At 46.4% G+C, this 23,414-nt stretch overlaps 1 protein-coding gene across 3 annotated transcripts in view; it reads right to left on the reverse strand.

Annotated features, from left to right (window-relative positions):
* Positions 1-1,927: 1,927 nt before the first annotated feature.
* Positions 1,928-23,414, reverse strand: part of RSF1 (remodeling and spacing factor 1) — a 57,632-nt gene continuing 36,145 nt past the window's right edge. For all 3 annotated transcript variants that reach the window (XM_044450156.1, XM_044450155.1, XM_044450158.1), the window contains 7 exons: positions 22,750-22,804; positions 21,986-22,095; positions 18,850-18,917; positions 18,113-18,320; positions 16,957-17,177; positions 14,477-14,668; positions 1,928-11,924 (listed from right to left, as the gene is read on the reverse strand). In XM_044450156.1, the coding sequence (XP_044306091.1) occupies positions 11,353-11,924; positions 14,477-14,668; positions 16,957-17,177; positions 18,113-18,320; positions 18,850-18,917; positions 21,986-22,095; positions 22,750-22,804 (1,426 nt within the window). In that variant the 3' untranslated portion in view covers positions 1,928-11,352. The remainder of the gene's footprint in view (positions 11,925-14,476; positions 14,669-16,956; positions 17,178-18,112; positions 18,321-18,849; positions 18,918-21,985; positions 22,096-22,749; positions 22,805-23,414) is intronic.

Below are 23,414 nucleotides of genomic sequence, written 5' to 3' on the forward strand. Positions count from 1 at the left end.
CCCGCACGGGGGGCTCGGTCCCGTTTGGGCGAGTTTCTTGTTTATAACTACATTTCTGTCACGCTTTCTTGCCTGCAGGGAACGCAAGGCATCTGCACAACAGCCCTGTGAGGTAGGTTGGGCTGAGTGCCTGGGATCGGCCCCAAGGCCCCCAGCTGGCTCATCCATGGGCTGGCGAGGACGCGAAGCTGGCTCTCCTGAGCCCCAGCTCCGCGATCCTGAGCAGGACGCCCCACTGACGCCCGTTCTGTTTGTATCCCGCTGCCCGAGCTGGGCAGCTCTGTCAAGGCAGGGCATTTTGGAAGGCTTCATTCAAGTCGAAGAAGACATTTTCCCCCCTGAAAGGAACCCAAAATAACTTGCAGACACGTCTTTCTCTTCTCTTTATTCTCACAAGATCCCTGTGAGCCAGGTTGAGAGTGACTGGCCCAAATTCGCCCAGGAGGCTTCACACTTCGTGAGGACTGGAACCTGGATCTACCAGGGCCCAGTCCAACCTCCATCGGTCCATATTGGCTTTTGAGGCAGAGCTGTATGGTCTAAATTAATGGTTTAAAACTTGTTTATTACTTTATGTGGATATCTCATCCTCACCCTCCCCACAAGGAACGCAGGGCTGCTTATACGATCCTCCTCTCTCCAGTTTTACCCTAACTACAGTCCTGTGAAGTAGACTAACCTAATATCACCTAGTGAACTTCAGGGCCAAATGCAGACTAGAACAGGGATCCCCCAAGTCCCAGTCCAACACTCAAACCAGCACACTGGCATTTGTCTATAGACCAGAATTCTTTAACATGGTGCCTTTCAGATATGTGCAACTCCACTTCCCATCATCCCCAGGCATGAGGTGAGGCTGTTGTTCAATGCACATGAATGCACCAGGCTGGGAGGCTGCTTTCAGGAACCTTCACTGTGGGCTGCCCTCAATTTAAAGAGGAGTGGGTGGGAAAATAAGCAGCTCGTGTATGAAAGAAACAAAACAATCCAAAGCCGTTTTGAAGAAAAATGCATTTTGTCTGCATTTCTCGCTGCTGTATATGTGACGGAGCAGTTTGTGCCAATACGTGGGGCCTTTTGAGTTCGCTGCTTCACTTGAAACACATTTTGCTTTAGGCTCTTCTTGCTTTTGAGAGCTACATGACAGGCTGGCATGGAAGATACTAGAAGCACAGAACATCTGGCAAGAAAGGGAAGCAAACCAGCCTATGTTCAAGACTGTTGAGTGTTTTTTAAGTGGCATCAACTTATGACACACCTCTGTTCCTGGGGGTGAGCTGCACAATTGATTCTGCAGTCCAATTCCAGCATGACTGAAAATAAACGTTTGTAATAGAGGCAATTTCGGTTAACAGAACAGCAGCGGTTCTAGTACATAAGACGTTCAGCCATACCCAAGCAAACACACATAAGGAACTGTGTCATTCAAGCATCACATGATTTTAAATGCAAAATTATTTGGAACCATCAAACTTCTTCCTGAAACCTGATTAAAGTTTGGCTTATAAATTTCTAGTTAGCCACTGCTGGCCTAGGTAACTCTCTGGAACTGATCATACCTAATCCAAATTTTACAAATTTGGTCACATTTTTTTATCACACATGAAACTCCCGATTTTCCCCACTGAATGTCTATTTGTTGCCCTCTATGCTTCGTTTTATTTTATATTGTATATTTGTAACTTATTTTAATGTATATATTTTAAAATGTTATTTAACTTATTTGTTGTAAGCCGCCCCGAGGCTTCGGCGAAGGGGGCGGCATAAAAATGTTTTAATAAATAAATAATAAATAAATTTTGAAAACAGCAATTGTATTAAACTCGTTTGCAAACAGAATTAGGCCTACTGTCACGCTGTCTCATCTTCCATCGCTAAGAGGACAAAGCACAGTGGAGCTTCCCCAACATGCACTCTGGGCATCAGCTTATTTAAATGGGTTTTTTATTATGACAATTTACATGTCATATTTATATGAAAGAAATGACAGTAGATATTATAAACAAAAAACATTATGAAAGAAAAAAAGTTACACAATTAGGCCTCCAAGCTATAAAAAGGCTGCAGGCCCAGCTTATACACAAAGAGCTCTGACCAGACCGTAGTGAGACGACATTGAACATTTCATTAACAAAAATATTGGCACCAGCCGTAACATTTTTTTTAAACTTCATTTACAAGGAATACAGTATTTAAACAGTCATGTACTGCAAAGCTAAAAACACCAGCTGTTAGTCAACTGCAGTTAACCACTTTGAGTGCCGAGGGCGCTGGGACTCTCTGTTTCAAGTCATTTTTTCCCATGCAAGTAAGTTTACTGGTGTGTGTGGGAGGAAACAAAGAGAAAAGTGATAAAGCAACCCAAAATTTATGTACAACAATGAAGACACTTCCAGTTCTCTCCCCAAAGTGTTCTCCCTCCCTCCAAATGGCCACTTTATGCAATACTTAAAAAACGAAACATCAACATGAAGAGGAGCTCCACACGCAGTAATAATGTGTACACCTCGCTCCTGTAGTGCAGAGTCTGCAGCAAGTACTCTAATTGGAAAGTACACATCCGCTTCCTAGTCTGCCCACTCCAACTAAAGAGACATCACTTTCTACAGTGACTGGCTATGCTTGTTCTTAAAAGTACACACAGCGCAAAAAATCCAGAGAGCCCCATCCCTCCCAGCTGTAGCCAACCCATGGGTTTTTTGTTTGTTCAAAGCAGGGTTCAGGACACCTGTCGTACAAGGGTTTTTAAGAGTGCCTGATCAACATTTTTCAGAAACTTCCCCATCGTACTGCTTTCCCAGAGAGCAAATCGACTAAGAAAGCCAATTAAAGGTGCAAAGAGCAGCCGTGTGCTCACCCAGGGGCCTTGCCTGCACGGCGATGCTCTGGCAGAGGTGCCCACGTGGCTCCCTTGCTCCCAAAGGCCATTGGTGCACTGCTGAGTGATGGAAACTTTGGACAGGGCTCTTGGCAGACTGCGCACGGAATCCACGAGTCGAGCACCGAGATGCTGCACCAGCAAAAGAAGAGGGATCCTGGAACCAACCTTTGTGAAGGTCACAAAGAGCTCCAATTTTAAGGGAGAGCAACTACCTTGCCCGGCTAGTTCAAGGTATGCGCATCAAAGAGTTGCAAGGAAGGCCCACGAGCTACAACATCATGCCCATCGTGGACCGTTTGTGGTGGGCCTTCCTGGCGTGACGTGTGCTCCCGAAAAGACCAGGGAGGAAGGGGCTCAGCAAACGGCCTCTCCCACTGCACGAGAGAAGTGCCCGCACCGAAGGGTGCAAGTGGAGTGGGGCGGGTGCGCCTGCCCCCAGAACTGAGGAAAGGGCTGGGCACAGTAAGCATGGGAAACAAAACCGGAGGTGCAAACCATCAAGTGCCGCTACATGTCAAGGCCTCACTGAACACAAACACAGGCGGTTCAACCACCTGATCTACCTCCCACTACTTGTGTTTCATAGCAAAGATGAAGGTTCACCTGGCTGACATCTGTAAAAGACTTCCTGGACAATGGAGAAAGCCAGTGGTAGACCAAAACCATCTCATCATGCAACCAGCCATCTTCAACCTGTGGGGACCTCTGGAAAGTTTTAGAGACCTGCTGTGGAACTGAACTGTGGAACTGGCAAAAGGCTTAGAGGCCACTCCTTCTCCCCAAGTGATGTGCTTCTTAATATGTTACAGACCCAAATAGCATTTTAATTCACGTTATGCTAAGATGCGAGTAGATTCATAGAGCCTACATTTAGTCAGAAATGGGAAACTGAAAAAGGCAGAACATTCCCACTGCACTCATGTCAAACATCAGGACAATCATATTCAAGAAGTGCTTCTCACTGATAAATGGCAAGTCAACAGCTAAAGCCTCTTGCGTTTTTCAGTGGAACACGCATTATTCATTTGGGGAAATTTGGTAGTGACGTTAATCTACCAAAGTGTACCAATCCCGTTTTAGGCTTGCCACAACCTAAGTTGCACTGGGCTAGACGCAGCTAAGGAGAGATGCAAAGCAAAACAGTGAAACTAAGTACACAGAAAAGTGCTATCAAGTGCCTACCACAGACAGACATGTCCACACACACGCACACACGGCACAACAGAATCCACACTCCAGGGCAGAATCCATCTCGTGGTGTAGACTTTTGTGAGTTGCATCCAAACATTCGTCGAACTCCAATCCCATTCATTGAAATGAGTCTACTCTAAGTAAGACTAACACCGAGTACAGCCGTGTGAGCTGCCTCACTTGGAACCCAGCACACGCAACGGCTGGGCTGCAGCCTACTCTCAACCCTTAGGCCCATCCGCCTTTGTTCCCTGTTGGGTTTCCTTCTTGCAGCTGCCACCATTGCCGAGGTCTCTGGAGCACCCACACAAGTACCACAGGCTTCTCTCCTCCTTCTGTGCACAGAACCAACATCGGCTAATTTAAACAAAACTTCTCCCTGGCTGACTGAATGTGGAGTGAGCAGAGACGGGACACGCAGCTTCAGGAAAATTGGAGGCATGGAACCTGAAATTCCGAGGAGAGAGGGAAGAATGGGACAGGAGCACAGACAAGCTTGGGAAACGAGGGTAATATCCCTTGCTTGTGCCAGGGTAAAGGTTAAGCACAGCCTGGGAATGAGGAGGAAAAGGGTCCGACTGCCTCTGTACAGACACCCAAGTGTAATAGAGATAAGACCAACTTTTAATTTGGGAAGAACAGCTTGGCTAGCAAAGTGTGAGACAGCAGTGACTCAAAAGACTCAGCATCACACAACCATGACGTATGAACAAAGCCCACTCACCCTAGGACCAGGGGCGCAAGAGTGGTGGCCATTTGATTGAGGCAGACTTCCACAAATAATTCAGAACAAGCCCTTCTACCTCACTCTTCTATCTAGATTCCTCTTGAATTGCTAGTCTGGAGCCCATGAACCAAGCAGCAGCTAAAAATGGGTTGTTACTGTTTTTTTTTCTTTTTAAATTATATTTTAAGCCTTTAATCTACATGCAATATTGCAGAAATCCAATCCCTTAATTTCTCCCTATAGCCCCATCTCAATTGTATGCACTTGATGAAGCACGCTGTCATTCTAAACTCCTTTGCAGGCAGCTGCTTCCGTTTTCACACTGAGCACAATCAAGCCAAGGAAGAATACTGCCCAAACATTTTAAAGCCGGAGGGAAATAAAAGGGTTCCTTCTCTTACGACTTTTTATAGTGACTTTTTATTAAAGGCATACAATTGTCAGGAAGATTGTATGCCTTCCAGGGAAGAAAGATACTTGAAATGATTCTCAAACTGACAGGTGTCGTGGAAGAAGCCTACGTATGTCCTATACAGAAGGAGTTGCAGGATTCCAGGTGATACCACTTTGGACCACACAAAACTGTTTTAAATGCTTTTTCATGCGAAAGGAACTCATCCTCTGTATATTGAGCAAGCACTTCAGGGAGAAAGCTTTAGCACAGATAACTTTATAACAGAAAAGATTTTGTGCAGGGAAGGCTTAAAATTATTCATTCTACTCATCTGAAGCCTGGAATTGTGCAGTCCAGAATTTTACCACTTTGCTCTGCATAACTTCTGGAATGGCCTACCGTCGTGATACATTCTGGACACTTCCTCCAATGAACATTTAAAATATGACCAATTTAATGCTGATCACTTCCTATTAGCCATGGCATGCCAGCTGCCTTTCGCTGTAAAAGAAGATATAAAGCTAAAAGGTAAGGGCACTCTATTTGTTTTCTAGGTTGAGTTAAATAATTCTGGATAAGCCTTGAAATCTCACTGAGGTCTACTGGAGATGAGTTATCTTTACCTTGAAATACACACTGTATATATGATTGAGTTTCTAATATGCCTCCATGAAGATCACAAGACCTACAAGCATACAACTGCACCCTCAGATACATGGGGTTACTTGCAAATCCCAGATTGCAGGTTATGGGGCCCAGTTCAAGGAGACAGGAAATACTCTCTGTGGGGAAATATTACAGCGTGACTCATGCTTGCAAGCCATAGCCGGCCGGGGCTTGGGCACCTATTTAAAATCTGAACCATGGGCTTCAGTTCAATCAAGACGGCATCCTTGCTGCCCTCTCTCATCCGGCCAAAGCATCCTTTAATCCTGCATTATAATTCTCAGCAGCATTTCTGCATAGATTTCTGTGCATGCACACTCCATGTTAAAATCTGCACGATACAGATAGAACGTTCTGTCATTTTTACAAGGTACAGAAGGTATTTTCTTCTACAAGATGGCTAGGGCCTTCTGTAACCCTGGTCAATGAATATGGCAGCCTTCTGTGGTCCCTGATACAAACAAGGGAAATGAAAAAGGGCTCCCAGCAGAGCCAATCTGCCTGGCCTTGAAAGCCGCTCCTCCCTTTTGCCCCTGGACCTCTTTACTGCACCCACCCACCGTGCTTCCTTTTAGTACTGCAAAAAGGAAGTCTTGCGACTCTGCCACACTGAGAGGGGCTGTGGCTCTGTAGTTTACACAGCATGTGCACATGTGATACAGCAAACACTCCGACTGGCTCCTACAGTTACTCTTTTTTGTGGGAAGGCTACCAGTGTGGCATTACAAGCTCAACCTACTTAAGGAGAAGGAATGGAAGGCATGGGGAGACAGACAAAGCAGTGTGGAAAGGACCACCTTGGTTGTGTTGCACTGGGCATCCCTTCACATCTGTGCAGCGGTACACTTTACTGTGGAGAGGTCCATGCACCAACGATGGGGAAACAACCCTCCAAGCTGACAAAAAGGCAGTCTTTTAAAGCAGGCCATCAAAACCTACTCCAGGTATATGATGGAAGTGATGAGCAGAACTAAGAAAGCAACAATTGTGCGTGTACACTATGGCATCTCTGAGAGCTTTGCACACATCTTTGCACTCTGGTTTCTAAACACTCGTCTGCTTGACTGGAGACAGATACAAACTGAGTTATTGTACAGCTGGAAACCCTTTCAAACAGCATTAGGCGAACATTACTATTTTTCCCTTGTGATTTTCTAAGCAAGGAAATGAAACAAATCTTAAAGCAAAAATTGGACCAATAAAAATAATTCTGTGCATCTTGGTATGGAAAGTAAGTTTGACAGAACACCATGGACTTACTTCCAAGTAAGCATACATGGTGTAGTCCATATATATTCTGGTTACCAAAGTAAATTTATTTGTGGGGAAATGCTTTTGATAATCAGCTTGGGGAGAAGGTAAAAGGATGATTTTTTCTAAGTTCAAGTTGAATGGAACCATTTCTAAACGCATTAGTAAGATAGATGAATAGTGTTCCATGTTCCATCCTAAAGAACAACAGTGGGTTCTGACTTGCAAGAATTAGTAATCTTCCTCTGAACATCACTATATGAATGATTCATTAAAAGAATACAAATCAAAGTTTGGAAAAAAAAGATCTGGAAAGGTGAACAGACACTATATTAACAGGGTTATGGTTTGGTTGTCCGTATGAAGAGAGTGAGACTCTAGACATCTTCAACCGCCGATGGTCACAAAATCAATGACTGTTAGGGAGGCCATTGTGCCAAAATTTTGTAATTATACCTCACCTAACTTCTTACAAAATCTCATCCTGCAGCCATTCACTATTATAATATCCTAAAAATATTTACCTTGCCATACTGTCCTGAAATTCCAATGGCTATTGCATTGTACCTACCTACAAAAGAGAATTGCACAGATATCTCTGCCCAGAACTATTATTACACTCATGATGCTGCAGAGCAAACTCAGTTTATGAAGTACTGCTTTCTGGCTAATTTCCCCTTGTGATTTGGTTTTGCTATTCTTTCTATTCAAACTATGCTGCTGCCATCTTGTTTAAAACATTTCAACCCAGGTCCAATGTGGCAGCATTCAATAACCAATTTATTGCTTACCTTAAGATGCTCAAAAGGGCCACTAAATCCAAGAGTACAACTTGAATCAAAAGAGCATCTCCTCAAAATAAAGAGCAAGTTGTGCTCTGAAGGTATCCAGTGATGTGGGATAATATACAACCTCACCTTTGGGAGTGACAGTGCAATTAGAGAAGACCACCAAGGAAGAGGGAGAGTGCAAACAGAGAGTAGTTTCCAAATAATCAACAGAGTCGAGAGTTCCCATTTCCACTCTTCCCACCACAAACAAACTGTGAACCTGGGCTGGAGGTTAAGAAAGGAAGGACATTCCAGAGAATCATGCTCTATCAGATCATATCTCGCAAACACAGTTTCCCAAATGGAAAGAGAAGGGAGATCCTGGAGTGCTAACCCATGTTCGGTTTCACCAAGAAGCCATATTTGAATCTGTCTCAATTTCCACCGGAGGAAATAGGAAATAAGACCACGCAAGGACTCATCTTAGACCCAGCATCTTATGCTATGATGGTTTTCTAAAATGAACAGAAACAAACTAACAGCAGTCCATTTCTAATGACTCCACCAAAACGTCTTTGCACAAAAAGACCAGTATGCAAGCAGGGCATAGTTATCAACCACTCCTATGCAGCTTGCGTCCATTTCTGTCAGCACGGTCCTATTCGAGAAGCCTTCCCCTTTCTCACCATTCCCCAGTGGTGTGATTCCAACTACTTCCACCTATCACAAGATTCAGGTACATATATGCCACAAACGTAGACCAATCATGGCCTCCAGGCAATATTTATTTGGCAAGCTGGGGCACTGTCCATCCCAAACATCACAATGCCCTCCAAATGCATTGGATTCCAACTCCCAGAATTGTTCAGCCAGCACCGAGTTATATTCCAAGACATCTGCAGAGCACCAGGTTGGGGAAGGCAAGATGAGGGGTTTCAAAGGGAATTCTGAGCAGTTCTCTCAAACACAAGTTTCCCCGAGTCCCTCAGGCAAAATCAGGACAAGTCCATTTAAAAGTGGTTTTAAGCTAACTTGCTTAATTTGAGCAACCCAAACTACTCAACACACTCAGAAGTGACCTCCGAGGCACAAATGCTCATTGCACGGGACCAACACCCACCAATCTGGAGAGCCATAAAAGCCAATGGTGAACGAAGGTCCTGGAGATGCAACTGGGCTATGAAAGAGCTATAGAACCATGCAGTGAGTACTACAGAACAGAGCTTCTCCCACTCTGGAAGGCCTACAATTTCAAGCACCGACACATCTTCCACAAACGAAATAATGCAAAAAAGAGGTGCTTGCATCAGTCAAGCGGCCACGTGACCTGCTCTCATGCAAACAGAGGGAGAGAAAATGTGTGGCATTGCTCAAAGGGAAAAGCAAAGTATCGTTTTTAAAGAATAATGTCCGCATATCTGCAGCTTTTTCACTGTATTATTGTAATAGATTCCTGCTAAAAAGTGACAGAATATAACCAGGGAGTTTGCTTTGTTGACAACCCCCAAAAAAACAACCCCCCAAAAAAGCTGTCCAGGAAGCAGACCTTATTTTAAGGTCTGAGGTCTTGCCATTTGAAGAGGTGGAGGATATAAACATTGCTAGAACACAGAAAATACGATTCCTTCAGTGGCCCCTACATTGCTCTACAGAGGGTGAAAACCAGAAAAGGGGAAGAAATGAAGGCTTTCCGGCCAGAAAGATTTGGGGAATCCAAGACTGTGAGGCATTTTGCCAGCTTTGAAATCACAATGAAAATCAGAAGTGCTCAGCAACAGACCAGCGGGGGGGGGGGGGGGATGCCAGGGGGTTTTGGGGCTAAGGTGGGGGGGCAAGGGAAGGGGGAGTTCTCACTTCAATGCCAACCTGGTGAAGCCATTGCCTGCAATGGACCAGGCGCCAGGGAAAGTCCAAAAGCCGGCATTAAAAAAGAAGGGGGTGAGGGAGAGGGAGCGAGAGAGAATCGGATCAGATTCCAAAGCTTCATAGACTAGGCCTCCAATCATCCATGTGTTTATGCTGTGTAGACACATACAAAAAAGGAACGGAAACAGCAACCTATTTTAAAGAAGAAAGAAGGCAAGAAAGGGAGCAAGACACGAAGTTTGACTGCTCATTACGGGGCAGAGAATCGACTTTGGGGCGGAGCACGTGTATGGAGACACAGGGTCTTACTGCCCATTTTAAAGAGCGGGATCATGTGCTTTCCCTCCTGGAAATGTCCCGTTTTAGAAATCTGTTGGTCAAGTGACAATTATTAAAACGCACATTAAAAATGTGAAGGGGCCTACAGGCCAGCAACCACTGTTAAAATCTGCTAGAATATCCAGACTGATTAAGTAAAATTAATCTCTCATTCATGTGTGCGCATGTATGCGTGCGCGCGCACACACGCACACACACAAACACACTCTTCCTGAAACAGAAAACCTCCCAGAAGGAAAAACAAAGCTCCATTTGCATACTTCAATTTGAAGTAAATACTAAGAGCGCAGAAAGGGTTTTAAAAGTGGCTACTTATCTCTTCACAGACATCTCTAACATCTCTTGAAAGAGGTTTGCTGCAAATCCTGGCCTTTTCACAGCCAAAAGTGTATTTCCTCCCAAGAGGGTACATGAAGCCCATCAGATAAACGAACATATTAAAGGAAGAGCCTTGTTATGAACTCACTGCCAGCATGGTTTCAAATTGTCAAAAGCTCATTATAGTTTACACTTCTTACTGTACAAAACACTTTAAAAGATGTTTATTGGGGGAACTGTGAGTCAAAAGATGGTGCAAGAGCTTTTCTTCCATCCAGATATTTCCTTCACCTTTATCCTCAAAGTCAATCAAGGCTGCATTTCAGGAAGGTGATTACTAAAATGAACTATGGTAAGTTAACCTACAAGTCACAAAATGCAACATTAAAGATTTTTTCTTAAAATTGTAAGTTAAATTGTAATCTAAGTTGTGAACATTTAAATATAATATATACCTCCTATGAAAAGTTGGAGCACAAGTGCTTCTGTACCCCTTCCCACACTTGCCCCACCCGCCTCCCCATTCAGATTTTGGGTCCGGACAAACTTGGAATGCTTTCTTTGAACCGCCCACCCGCCGCCCCAACAAATTTGTGTATATTCAGGAAATATAAAGTCAAAAATATACAAATCTCTCATTTACTACAAGGTCTGCATGTGGATGAGGTTGTAGAACTGGGTGAAGCAGGGGAGGCCTGGAAGGGGAATCAGGGCAGAAAATGTATTGTAATTATCTTCAAAAAAGAGTTCCCAAAAAACCTGGTCACTTCATGGGGGCGGGGGACAGGGAGAGAGAGAAAAAATACTCAAAACTGCAGGACTGGTGAAAATCTGATTGCTAAAAAGTGATACTGTAGTGGAGAGTTTTCTAGGAAAAATAAAACACCTTTTAATAACTGGCCCGTTGGTATGAGCTACCGTGGAATAAATTAGCACAAAAATGGAAGTCTTATAACTGTTCACTGTTACAGACGTAATCAACAAGGTCAGTCACTCGCAAGAGTTCGTCCTCATCTTCCTCTGGCCCTACTGCCTCCTGGGCAGCACTTGTCCCATTGGGCGCCAAGCTGGCATTGGCTGTGCTGTCCTTGGGGGCGGGAGTCTTCTCACTGGGCTTGCCAATCAAGTTCTCAATAGTCTTGCCAGGACTCTGTCCATTGGTGGATGGCAAATCCACCAGGCTGTAGTCCAACGGGCTTTCCACCTTCCCCACGTTATCAAAGTCATCTTCGTCATCACTTTCTATCCGATAGCAGGACTTTTTGGGGATGTCCTGCGGGACGTGGGGTGCCGAGGGCTTGCTGGCAGGCGAGGACTGGCTGGCATCATTGTTGGCATTGCCGCAGTTGTCTTCCTCGTCTGTTTCGATCCGATTCAGACGCTTCCGGATGGGCCGCTCTTCCCCATCCCCATCTTCCACTTCTGAGTACTCGGCATCCATGCTGTGACTGCGTTTCCGAAGTGACCTCTTCGACACCTTGGCGTCTTTCTCATCTTCAGAAGTCTTAGCCGAGTAGCTTTCTGCAACAAGTATCAGACTTAAAGCCATTAGCAAATCTCAAGGCATGCAACCGCTCTTCAGTTTTTCTTTTGACACAAAACACTCCACCTGCGTCACAGAGCCAGCTGCCTCTGCTGGGAGAAAACTGGCAATTTGCTGGAGAATAAAAATGGTTGAGTACAAAGGATAACTGGTGCCCATCTGTCAACTGTCAAAGCTAAGCTGCCTATCATTCTTTTGAATCGCATCCCTTTGTGAGGAGAGTACTGCTAAGTCAATCGTATGTCGCTGTATCCTTTCCCATAAAACCTTGTGGCAGCTCTCGCAAGAAGGCTCCGGCATGTCCTGGAAATGGAAAGCCAAGGCAACAACGTTCTCTCTCAGGATGACCATGCCGTGTCTAAGAGGAGCCATGCCGGATCAGAGATAAAGGGTCTCTACTCTAGCACTCTATTCACACCGCAGGCAATCGGATGCCCCAGTGGGAAGGCAAGCAGCAGGAAATAGGCAACAGCACCATCCCACCCATGATCCCCAGCAACTGGTAGGAAAGGTGGGATGGATCATTTTACGGTTTCAGTTTCTACAGGCAAATTTTCTCAAGAAAACCCTCTTTCAGGAGATTATTAGAATCATTAGAAAAACTAGATGTGAATTTATTCTATATTGTGACATGCAAATGTTTGTGGGTCTAAGAAGCTCCGATTTATAAAAGATGTTATAGTTCCAGAGGAAGCACAGCATATACGAAAAACTGAGATTCAGACCTCATCAGGGACCCTGTGATAATCAACTGCATCATTATTTGGGCCAGTAAGAATCACAGCGCTATTCTAAGCTTATTTCTTAAGAATAACGTCTTTCAGCATTCAAAGAGAACTCATGATTGCCTAATATTTCAGACAGATGTGCAGACTGTGTCATCTGAACCTGGCAAAGGCGGTGGCGGGGGGGGGGGGGGTTACAAGCCACCCCGGAACCCATGGCTTGTTCTACAGTTGCAGAGGAGTTTATACGCAGTTCCCCTCATTCCCCACCCGAAGTTCAGACAACACAACAAACCATGCCAAGTGAATGGACCTGTGCTAATTCAGCAGTGTGTAAGGGGCAGGAAAACGAGCACAGTGGCTTATTTTCCTTCTATGATTATGCAAACTCACCCAGAGCTTATTCTCTGTGTGGTTTTTTATGTCTCTTCTTCAGCTTATTTTTCCTTCTCAATAATTTGTTCCTTCTTTATAATTTATTTTGTACCGGAGATTTAGGAATACATGAAAAAATCTAAATTAAAGGTGTGGGAAGGGAAAGAAATACCCAAGTTACACAAGAAAATGATAGAAACCATGGCCATCGCTTAACTTTTTTCTCCTGGCACTGACAACGATCCTTAGCTGTTGTTCGTTGAGGGGTCATCTGTGCATTCACACACACGGGCTCTGTGCCTGATGTGGAGAGTACGAGTATTTCATAGTCAAGAGTGATCTGGTGGGAATCTCTCCCTCACACTGGTGTTCGGTGTACATGGGAAGGGTTCCCACCCATCCCCTCAGTTCGTTCCAGAACACCTTCGGACCTTGGAACTGAGGCAGGATCATCTTAACTGACCACAGCCTCCGCTGCGCCACATCTAGGTACAGAAAAGGGGGACATTCCTCATTCTAAGAGGAATGTGAGAGTAAGAACATTTAGAATATGACACTAAAGAGGGGTCAGAGGGTGGGCTGTGTGAATGCACAGGTGATCACTCAAGGCACAACCATTGCGGGCAAGTGACCTGCCTTTCTTCTTCGTGGTCTCTGTGCACCATACATGTGAGCAACTGGCAAGCTTGGACGGTGGGTCGGTATCATTACAGGAACAGAAAAGGAGTGCTCTCCAAAGGGAACGATCTGCCTGGGCGGCTGAAGAAGCTTGGAGGGAACGGGTGGGAACGCCTCCCATGTATACCAAACGCTGAGGTGAGGGAGGGGCTCCCGCCGAAATGGTCCCGGCTACGAAATCTTTCTGACAACAGGTGCCACGCAGGCACAGAGCTCATGACTGACGCACAGAACCCACAAGGAAGAATTCCCAGATTTTCAGGGTAAACACGCCACTGACCAGCTGGTAAGATTCAGGTGGAAGATTTTTTTCCCAGGAGCTCCCTTTTTGTAACACTACTCTAAATGTGTGCCCCAGTTCATGTGCTTTCCAAGTTCACATTCGAGTGCTTCTGAAGTTCAAGTTAAAATGTCCCATGCAGCTAATAAATAAAATAAACAAAAATACATCACGGCAAGCTGCTCAGTCCCCAAACCTCAAGCCAAACAAAACTGTCATTGAGAATACCACTTAAGAGATGGAGATGGAACCTCCTACACCCAACCTTCATTATTTTATGGTAGAGTTTTAAGTTTAGAACCACACAAATATTACTTTTAGGAGTAAGAGAAAACAGCAAAGTGGAGTGTTGTCTGTACATACAGGCTTTGTAGAAAGCTAGCTGCACCCATGTTCAAAATATGGATTCCTTTCTCTGTCTCTAAGGTAAAGGTTTACTGCATTTCATTACATGGCAACATCTTTATTTTACCTTCACTGTCTGAACTGGATAGCCTGCGCTTATGAACTCTTCTCAGCTCCTTTCCATATCGGAAGCTTTTCTGAGAGCCCTCACTTTCAGAATCTTCCTTATAGTTGACTTGTCTCTTCTGATTCCGCCGAGATCTTCTCCGCCTGGTTTCCAGGTAATCCTCATCACTGAAATCTGAAGAAGCATCACTTTCTGCACAAGGAAAGAGGTGGAGTGAATAAGAAAGGAAGAAAAGCAAGCATGTCAGTTTAGTCTGGGGGGGGGGGGGATATTCATGATTTTAAAAGAGTATTCATATCCCAAACCACCCCTGAATTAATAAGGTCAATGGATGGTTGCACTCATGGTGGTTCTGTGCAGACCTGTGGTCCATTTGGCGTCCACTCTGAGTAAAGCTTTCATTGCGTTGGCTTCTCCCCTGTGGAACTTCCTGCCTGTTTTCAGTCAAGCGTTGACTCTTTTGAGGGGGAGGGTTGTTTTCGGCACCTGCTAAGGCATCGAAACACGGCTGCCTGGACTGACTCGCCCCAGTCTTATAGGCATAGTTATGAGTGTAAACATTCTGTTTTCTGATTCTTTAGCTTCCTTTTTACTGTTCACCACTTGGGAATCTAATTAGATACAGACTGGTATACAAATCCTGGACATATAAACATACAAACCAAAAATCCTTATCAGAAGGAGAAATATTTCAGGACTGCTTCTGTCTTCCCATTTGTTTTTTCCCCTGCTCCAACTGCAAATGTACTTTAAAGAAGTACCTGACAGGGAAAAGCACGTGGCAGCTGGGGTAGACAGGGGGAGCTTCTTCTAACAGCTGATTTCCAAATTTACTTCCCACAGCCCTCCCCATGGGTAGCATGTTATTCCACACTGCACATGTCAGGAGGAAGCCCCTCACGGCTGTGAGCAGAAAGGGTGAGAGTCAGCCGGGCAGCGGGGCCCAGTCGCTGGCAGGGCCGCTTCGCAGTTTCCCCACTCGCCCCCTTTTTTGCTGCTGCTTCGTTACGAAGCTTGCAGCTGGCCCATGGGATCGATCGGGCAGTCCTAGGCGAGCTGCTGCCTGCCCCAGCGCCTGCCCCTCGGCACTCCCTCAAAGCAGTAGGTGTCCTGGGGGTCCAAAGCATTTCCCCGGAAAAAATTAGCACGTTAAAGCTTGAATATGATTGTAGGGCAAATTTATTTGTTTGTTTGTTTATTAAAACATTTCTATGCCGCCCCATTCACTGAAGCCTTGGGGCGGCTCACAACATGAAGTAAAATACAAAAATAACAATGTAAAAATAACAGTATAAAATAAGTCGCCCTGGCCAAATCTGGTGCCAGCGGCCACAGCGATTCCAGCTCCAACGGCATGGATTAAAGTCGGCGCTGTTCAAACACGCTGCTGTTGGCTGAGAGAGTCCCCCAACTCGGCGCCCGCTGGAGCAGCTCTCTGGCATGCGGGCACGATGGAGGGGGAGGCGGCACTTGCCCCCTTCTCTCTGCTGCTTGCTGGAGGCAAGCACGTGCCGGCAAGCAGCAGCAAGATCGGGGGCGGGAGAGGGAATCCACCGAGGGGCACAGCCCCCACTCAGGCACCACCACCCGACGAACCCTCGCCCCACCTGCACAAAAGGGGGTCAACAGAGGGGGGACCTGGCTGGGGCACAGTTCCAGACTGGGTGCCGCCGTCCAGTTGTTCCATGCTCTTCCCACTCACAAGCAAGAAGGGCAGCACTGAGTGCCACCTGAATGATCGCTTGTATCTGCCCCACAGGAGATCTTTAGGGCAAGCGTTTGGCAGAGAAGGCACCCCACTGACATGTTCACTCTCCGGCTGGCCACACGGCAAGAGCGGCCAAGCAGCTCTATGGCGCAGGCCTTGGTACCACAATGAGTTGAGTTCACAGGTCCGGACAGCACAAGGAGTCACCATGGTACCAAGACAGCATAGAACAAACCACTGTTTCTGTTCATGGCTTTTAAAAACAAAGCGGATCACGCTGAACACCACCATGTGTGCAAAGAGCCACCTTTGCTTGTTGCGTCATGTGACTCCACCCAGGCTGTCGCCAGAGGCAGGGAGGCAAGCCCATCTCTGTCCACCCTCTGCCGGAGCAGGGGACTGAGGCCTCTGGATGCAGACCCACATGGCTGGGGACATTCCTCCAGGATCAAGTGCTTCCTGCGGTGCACTGGGCCGCTTTTTGTCTCCCAAGGCCAAAAGCATCACTTCAGCTGTGCCCAGAACTGGTCTGTTGGTTTCCAAATGGGTGAGACACACTCTGGGTGCCTGTCTATTGACAGCCTAGTTTCAGCATGCTTCCAAACCGTTTTCCCGAGCAGCCCCATGTATTACAGTAATCCGAACTGTAACCTCACATAAAGCATCAACTGATGAGGTCATCACTGGAGGAGCAGGTCTGGGGCTACTGGGGAGCAGCCCTACACAAAAATGGGATTCTGCCCAAGGGGTCTACCTGGGGGTCCCCACTTACCGGAGTCACCAGTTACGTTATCTTCAGACTCCTCCTCTTCATCATCTTCTGAGTATCTTTTCTTGACTGTTTTCCTCCGAAGCCGTCGGCTCTGCCTCATTGGCCGAGAATGATGTCTCCGGGGCCTACGCCTGGAAAACTCCGTATCGCTGTCATTTGATTGCTGATCCTCTTCACTTTCATCCAGGTTGTCGTCGGAGACAATAAACTCATCCTGAGACCTGCAAGGACAAAGATTAGCAGGGAAGTCCTTTGGAGGGAGATCATTTAGATCAGCAGCAAACTTACCTTGACTTGAGACTTGCATAGAACTGAGAAGCTGCTGACGTGAGGAGCAGTGTCACTAAAGAAGATTGTTATGGATTTTCAGTAGCTTGATGAGTTTTCATCTCCTAGTAGGTTCTCACACTAACTCTCAGTGTTGCAAGTTTCACAGCAGCTGTTCCCAACTGCTGCCCTGCAGAAGCGTTGGACTACAATTCCCAGCATCAGCCAGCTAGCCAGCCAGCCTGGTGGCTGCTGGTTTTTCAACAGCAGGTCCTCAGCCCCAGTTCAAATCTGCTATTTCTGATGCAGCAAAGCCGTGTGTGGCTATAAAGTCAAAATTCACGCAGGGAGACCCTGGAGATCTGAAAACTCCACAACAAACCTCATAACTCACAGGCAGAGCTTATACACCAGGGATACTGCAAGGCCACAAACGTGCCCCACAGCAGCAGACCCCAAAAGAAAGGGATCAGGGCCAGCCACACGTGACTCCAACACATACAGTGTTCCTGCGAGGGCACCACTTCAGAGTCCAGGTGTGAGACTGCAGATCTAAACACACACACAAAGGCAGTTCAGTGTTCCTGAACTGGGCAAATGAGAAAGACGAGGCCCCTGTCTTCTTACATGCAAGATTTCTAAGAACAGGGCAAGCACACATCCTTCCTCCATTTGCAGCTGAAGTGCCCCAGTGCAGAAAGGGCAGTCCCAAGGATTAATTCTGAATATCGGGCTTTTCTGGATTGCACCTATGACCTTCTGGCACTTCTCCGAATCCACCCTGTCCCTGGAAGCAATTAGCAGCAGCTCACCTCTGAACTAAAAACCACTGGAAATAACAGTGCTCCGCCTGGCATGATGCGCACCCCACACTTGCGGGGGAACTCACCCGTCACTGATCCTGAACTCGTCCTCGCTCTCTTCCTCATCCAGGTTGCTGTCACTGTCCAGGTCGTTCAGTCGCCGCCGTTTCTTGCGACGAACTGCCGCAGCCCTTGGAGGCCTCTTGCTCTCCTTCCTTTCTTCCTCCAGGATGGTGGAAATATCCTTGCCTCGATGCCCTGTGATGTTAGCCATATCTTTCCCTCTTCCACCACCTACATTCAGGGAAATCAAGACAGTGGCGATGGTCAGTTTGCTTCCCTTCTGCCACCTCCATTCTCCAATCTAAGAAAGGTGTTTCAAGATCAGGGCAAAACATGCATGCATCTGTTAACAGACAGAGTGGGTCATCTCTGCTCCCCCGCGGTTCAATTTTTTAACTTTTTTTTTAAAAAAGCTGGAAATGTAAGCAGATGAGGTTAGGGAAACAAAGCCCAGGTCCTTTATTTACTCCTCCTTTACTATGCCCTGTCTTCAGAGAGCTCAGACAACTACAAGGTCCACCACCCGCCACCATTATCCTCAACGCTGCTGTGGAGGAAAGTGGGCTGAATCCAAACAGCTGAGAAGTCTGGCAAGAGAGGGAAAGCCAAATTCTACTGTGCTCTCACACTGCGCAAGCAAACAAAGCACACCCTGTAGTTCTCCTGCACTTGCATAAACTGGCAGAAAATCCAGTGTCCTCAGCACCCATATGGTACCCCCTGCCCTTTCCATTTTCTCAACCCTGTCCAAAGGACACACCTCCTCCATCAGCCTCCTTGATGTCATCTTCTATTGCTTCATCAATGGCTTCGTCAAACTCATCAAATCTAAAAATACAAAATTTACTCATTTTAGTATGCATTCAATTATGTTTCAAGAGATAAGCCAGAAAACATACAGTGACTGAAGAGTCAAAAGCCATCTGCAGCTTGTACCAAACCACCAGAAACTGATCATGTTAACCAGCTGAAATTAATATGTTTGCTTTCATATATGCCTCCCACTAGTCCTCATTTCTGAAAAGAAAAATAATTTAGGCATACATGCAGGGGATTTCATTCATATTGTTTCGTATCAGTTTATGGGCTTTCTTCATGCTAAGGAAGTAACTGGGATCAAAATTGCACAATACAGAAAACCAACTGATGTTGGCAGGGGGAAGTGGGCTGAGAACTGGTACCTCACGTTCCTGGAGAGACTGCCCACCAATCTGAATTTTATTTGCCTCTTCTATGTTCCCAGATTTCCTTTATTTGCACAACCCCACCGATGTTTCTAAAAAGGGACAGACATACAGCGCTGCAGGCCCTCCAGCATTCCTTCTTACGATTCCTATCAGGGCAAAAAGAATTCCTGGGAAGTTCATTAAAGTGCTGCTTAGTCCTTCTTCCTTCTTCTAACTTGGTTAAAAAAAAAATTAATGTTCCGAGCTACCTTTTTTCTCAACTGCAGGTGACCTCTCATGCGTCTTTACACTGAAAAGGGCAGTATTCATTTCCAGCTACACCCACATGCTATTTCCTCCCTCTTATCCCATCCAAAAGGAAGGCCAGCTGTTCTATTTGGATGCTTCTGCAGCAACCCATCACTGTAGACTGAGGAGGGAGAGACAAACATGTAGTTAGAACTTGTTTTATTCACAGCTTGAGGCAAGAAGAGGTCCATTTTAGTTTGCAGATTTTATAGTTCAAGCATCACTTAACAGTAGCTGAAATCATCTGGAGAGATGCACAAAGGCAGACGCAGCCAAAGAGGGTGCATTTCACAGTGCTGCTGTCGAGCAGAATACACTTCAAGTGTGATTTTAACTAACAAGCAATGACCCTTTCAAACTGCTATGTTTGCAGAACAGTCTAATCCCCCCTGGAGAACAGTCCTGAGGCTAGAGGGAGGTTCTGTGGGATAATCAGTCTGCCTCCTCTGTCAGGGACATGACAACTTCCCCATAAAACTGAGCATACAGTTCGCTGTTTCGTACCAGTTTCCCACATAAGGAGAGGCTTCCAGCTTACTCCAGTATGTGCAATTAATTAAGATTATACGACGCACCACAGAAACAGCCTCAACTCGCTTTCACACAGAGTTCAACTTGATAGAAGGGGCTGTTGGTGTATACCACCCAGCTTTCTTGCTTGCTCGTGCTTAAAAACCGCCAACAACAGAAGCAAAGCAGAACTCAAGATCTTTTACAGTGGTACCTTTGCTCACGAACTTAATCCGTTCCAGGACTCTGGTCGTGACCCAAGTTGATCATGAACCAAGTTAAATTTCCCCATAAGGTTCAATGTAAATAAGGTTAATCCGTTCTGTAACTATTTTTTTAAATCAGAAAAATGTGAAGCAAGTGACAAAGAACAAAAAAGATCGCAGCCATCTCCCCCCCCCCCACCCCAAGCACGAGCGTGGCCATCTCCCCGGCCCCCCAGCACGACTACGATCGCGCCCATCATCCCTGCATGCGCCCGTCATCCTGGCACGCTGGGGGGAAGATGGGAGTGATAGTGGGTGCACTGCGGGGAGAGACAGGCACAAACGTGGGCACGCTGGGGGGGAGTTGGCCAAGATCGCGGCTGCACTTGTGCTGGAAAGAGGGCGTGATCTTGGCCATCTCCCCCCACTCCCAGCACAATCATGGCCATCTCCCCACTCGGGGCGGGGGGGGATGGCTGCGATCGTGGTTGCCACCCAATGCACAGTTCACGACCTAAGGAAATTTTTTAATGAAAATTTTCTTCGCGACCCAATTTGGTTGTGAACTGAGGCGTTCGTGAGCCGAGGTACCACTGTATTTACATAAAAACGTGTTTAAGAACACCCAACGGCTGTTTTTAAGAACTGCATCCCCAAGCAGATTCCACTGTGGCCCTCTCACCAGATTCTGGGTACTGATATGGGGAAACACAGTAGCTTCTCTGCTCAAAATCACAGCTTCTTGAGGTGGCTTTTTATTTAAGAAAGGAAAAGGGAACAGCAGACCTCTGCTGCACGCATTTGTGTACGATATGGTTAACCTCACAAGGAACTTAAACATGCCAACTCCACGTAAGAAAGAGTAAACGGCTAATGGTTTCACAGGTCCCTGCAGCATCCTGCAACAGCACATTCCATTTTAGAAAGCACAAAGCGGGAAAGTTCTGCAGGTAGGAGAGGGATTCCTCACACCTTTGTAGAAACACTCTGCATGTAAAACTGCAGAAACTGTCCACGTCCCATCATGCCACTGGGAAATGTCTCTGCCAGTAGATATGGGGGTGTTGGACCCCAGGGCTGTGGGCACCCCAGGGTTCCTCAGATGGCCACCCACCCTTCCCCTAACCACCAATCCTTTGGTGGTTTCCCAACTTTTCATGGTTCTCTTCCTCTGTTCTAAAACATTTAAGTGCCCCTCCTAAAACCAAGTTACTAGCAGCAACAGCCTTAGGCTAAAACAGGCTGGTATCTCTTTGATTTCTGGCCCTGTTGCTTTTTCCGTCATGTCACCCTCCACCAATCAGCACCATGGAAATGTGGCTCTCATGCACTTTTCCAAAATGGAATTCAGCTCTCAGGCTGAAAGGCATTCCACCCCTTTATAAAAAGGAAGCACACAACTGCCCCTTGCAGCCAATTGGCCTGCTCTGCCCAAATGGTCACTTTGAGAGTGGAGGCAGGCTGCCCAGAACTGGCTGGGATGACGTGTGCCCTTGATCTGAGCCCAGTGCTGTTGTCTATTTCTCCTTCCACCGCTGAAGCACGCGTGGGCCTGGGCAGGCTGCGCCTTTCTCCTAAGCCCAAGTTCAACCCCCAGCGCTTCAAGGATGAAGCAGCCTGAGCTGAGGCCATCCCTCCCTTCCAGGCTCAGACCTTTGAGGCACATTGTTTACACCCATTCAGAGGAAACAAAGAAGTCACTTACCTGTAGCTGATGCACTTCCGTTGCCTGGTTGATCTCCTTTCAAGCAGCTTTGCCTTTGATTTTTTGGAATCTTTCTTCTTTTCATCCACCCCTTCAGGTATTTCAGGCTCCTGTTTAAAGGCAGGCAATTATTAAGCACAGCAGCAAGTACAGCTGAGGTAAAAGCCTCCTTCTGGAGTTGGAATGTATAAACTCCCCATTTTACTCAGAAACCCTCGGTTCTGCAATTCCGTAGCCCAACCTCTGGCTGGAGTCGAACTATTATTAAAACGGGTACTTCTCACAAATGACCTGCTTGTCTAAAACTGGGCTGCATCAAATTTCAGTCCCACTTAATTCCCATCAATTTCAATGAGCCTACCCTAAGTAGGACTAACAGTGGGTACAACCCAGGAAGTGTTAGGATGGAAAGACTAAAAATAATGGCAAATTTGTAACAGAGGCAAAGCCACACTCTTAAAAATCACATGCAGAAGGCAAAGGCAGAGGGAAGGGGCGAGAGAGAGACACAGATGACACCGAGTTTCAGGGAGCCAAACTTTAATGCTGCACATCATTCCTTGCCCTTCCCCATCAGAAGCGGACAGTAAAATGAGCAGATGTATGCAAATTGCCTGATTTGTTCGATTTATGTATATCACGGATTCCACTTTTCTTGGGGCAGAATTGTGATTGCTCCCCGCACTACGTACATCCAAGCCCAGTCGCTATACCAAAAAGCAAAATGAAAGTAAGAATGATCTCAGCGGGTCTATGTCACTTACCCGTGGAGGAATGATGTTCTCAATGCTAATACCCACGTACACAAGGCGTTCCTTCCTTGAAGAGAAAGAGAGGCACAAAAGAGCTGACATTTCTTCGCAATCTCTGCAGATTCCCTGCACCACTGTGCCCCTTTACTTTAAGCCAGCCTTTCTGTGTCAGGCTTTTTAAACAGCTGCCTCCCATGGCAAGCTCGTGCAACCATGGCACTGAAAGGTTTTCAGACTGGCTTGGCACGGACTATGATTAGCAAAACAGCAGCAGGGCAAGAGGCATGCCGACCTGGTCAGTTCTGAAATGAGACAGAATGGTGTGGGGGCACGGCAGGGTGTGGGGAGGCCTCAAGAACTGATGCAGCTTTGCCACCAGCCTATCCTATTGTTAGCTAACTGGCCAGTACAACCTGAGCATCAGACTTTCATAGATTATGCTCTCATAGAATCATACAGTTGGAAGGGGCCCAGCAGGCCATCAAGTCCAACGACCTGCTCAATGCAGGACTCAAGTCACCCATCCAGATTTCAACCCAGCCCAACCGTGCTTAGCTTCCAAGATTAGGCAGACTCGACAGACATGGAATCATCTCCGGGCTGAGCAGATTCTGGCCCCGCCCCCTCGCAGTCTCCTTACACCTGCTAATGGAAAACATCTACCTCTTGCCTTTCAA

The sequence above is a fragment of the Varanus komodoensis genome, unplaced genomic scaffold, assembly GCF_004798865.1.
Source record: "Varanus komodoensis strain SLA01 unplaced genomic scaffold, ASM479886v1 scaffold63, whole genome shotgun sequence".
In the NCBI taxonomy this organism is placed as follows: domain Eukaryota; kingdom Metazoa; phylum Chordata; class Lepidosauria; order Squamata; family Varanidae; genus Varanus; species Varanus komodoensis.